The sequence below is a fragment of the Zea mays genome, chromosome 2 (genome assembly GCF_902167145.1).
Source record: "Zea mays cultivar B73 chromosome 2, Zm-B73-REFERENCE-NAM-5.0, whole genome shotgun sequence".
In the NCBI taxonomy this organism is placed as follows: domain Eukaryota; kingdom Viridiplantae; phylum Streptophyta; class Magnoliopsida; order Poales; family Poaceae; genus Zea; species Zea mays.
In genome coordinates, this window is record NC_050097.1 from 5,626,747 (window position 1) to 5,628,295 (window position 1,549).

Consider the following 1,549-nt stretch of genomic DNA (forward strand, 5'->3'; position numbering starts at 1 on the left):
ATAAAAATAAAGACAAAGGACGAAAAAGGCAGGATGTGGTCCCACCACCAGACACCCGGGTCCACGGGCGGACGCAAGCCGTGACCGCAAGTGGCCGTCTTTTACCCGCCGTCGCCACGTCGTACGTCCGTGTCGCCTATCTGGATCTCTCGCGAAGAACGAAAGACCCCCTTGCTGTCCGTCATTACTCATTGCCCAACACCAACAGCAGCTGCTCGGTCGTCCGCGCTCGCAACCGGGGAAGGCCGCACCCGCGACCGCGAGCCGCGCAGCCCAACCTACCCGACCGGCAAAGTGACACAGCGACGTCGCCGTCCTTTACTTAACCCTCCACCCACAGCGATTCCCGCCTCGTCCACCAGCTGAGCTGAGCTGCGCCCGTTTTTAGCGAGCGAGACAGGTCCGCGCGCGCGTGCGCCGGCGAGGATTGGATTGGAACCGTCGCCCGTCGGTCGTCGATGGGGATCCACCTGGTGGCGTTCGTGGCGGCGAGGGGCTTCCTGCAGGTGTTCCAGGTGTCGGCGCCGCTGCTGTGGCCGCTCAACCTCTGGCTGCCGCTCGCGCGCCACCTGCCCGAGGCCTGCGCCGCCTTCTACGACGCCCTCGTCTCGCACGCCGCCAGCCTGCGCGCCACCGTCCGGCGCCGCCGACGCGACAGCGGGGACGCCCTCGACGAGTACCTCCGCAGCGCCATCATGCTAACCCTCTCCGACTGAGACTCTTGAGCCGAGCGCGCGGCCACCGGCCAGTGCCAGGCAACGGCCAGTACCGGAGGCGGGCGTGCACAGGCCGGCCGCCCGGCGCGCGCTGTGATGTGAGTAGCCATAGCTAGGATCTGTGTTATCTCGTTTGTTTGTTTGTTTTTCCCTTGGCTCGCTCTTCTTTTGCTGCTTTTCGGTCGGTGCCTAATCTAGCTATCTACTACTAGCACTAGCTAGCTAGCATCTCAAGACTGAGCTCCGTATGGTCAATTTGTAATGCTCGTCTGTGACTGAACTGAAGAACAAGACCATTTTAATCGGCTTCTTGCTTCCAGCAACAACATCTACTATGTTCTACAGTCTACACATGTAAACGTCTGCCTGTGCAGTGTGTGTACGTAGGAGTGCCTCACCATCACTGTTTCAGATTGTTTTCTTTCTTGCAACGACGGGATATATGCCGGTAGTCTCTGGAGAAATTATCAAAAGATCACATAAACGGCATTAATGCCGTACCCACTCGCGATTAAGGAGAAAACAACAAGTATCAAGGATGATCGTAGTCGTAGCCGCTGCGCAGGCAGGCGTTGGCGCGTTTTATTCGTCGCCAACCAAGCGTGCGAATCGAAACCGTCGGATTAGACACTGGTCACCACTCATTATCGTCCACTGCCCGCTGTCTCCTACCAGTACGTGTACTACCTTCGTCCAAGGTCAGGCCACTGTTCTCTACTGTCTATACTGTTTATAGATGTTTATAGAGTTTAAAATAGAATGTGAGATAGAGAGATAGTCTAAAAAGATCTATAAAGCTTTTTAATCAAATCTTTTTTAAAAGTTTGACCAGA

General features: G+C 56.2%; 1 protein-coding gene across 1 annotated transcript; it reads left to right on the forward strand.

Moving 5' to 3' along the window:
- The first annotated feature begins 372 nt into the window (after positions 1-372).
- LOC100303866 (DNA topoisomerase 2) lies at positions 373-1,016 on the forward strand. The gene has a single exon (NM_001328645.1). It carries the CDS (start codon positions 459-461, stop codon positions 714-716), a length of 258 nt encoding a protein of 85 aa, NP_001315574.1. The 5' UTR covers positions 373-458; the 3' UTR covers positions 717-1,016.
- The last annotated feature ends 533 nt before the right edge of the window (positions 1,017-1,549 follow it).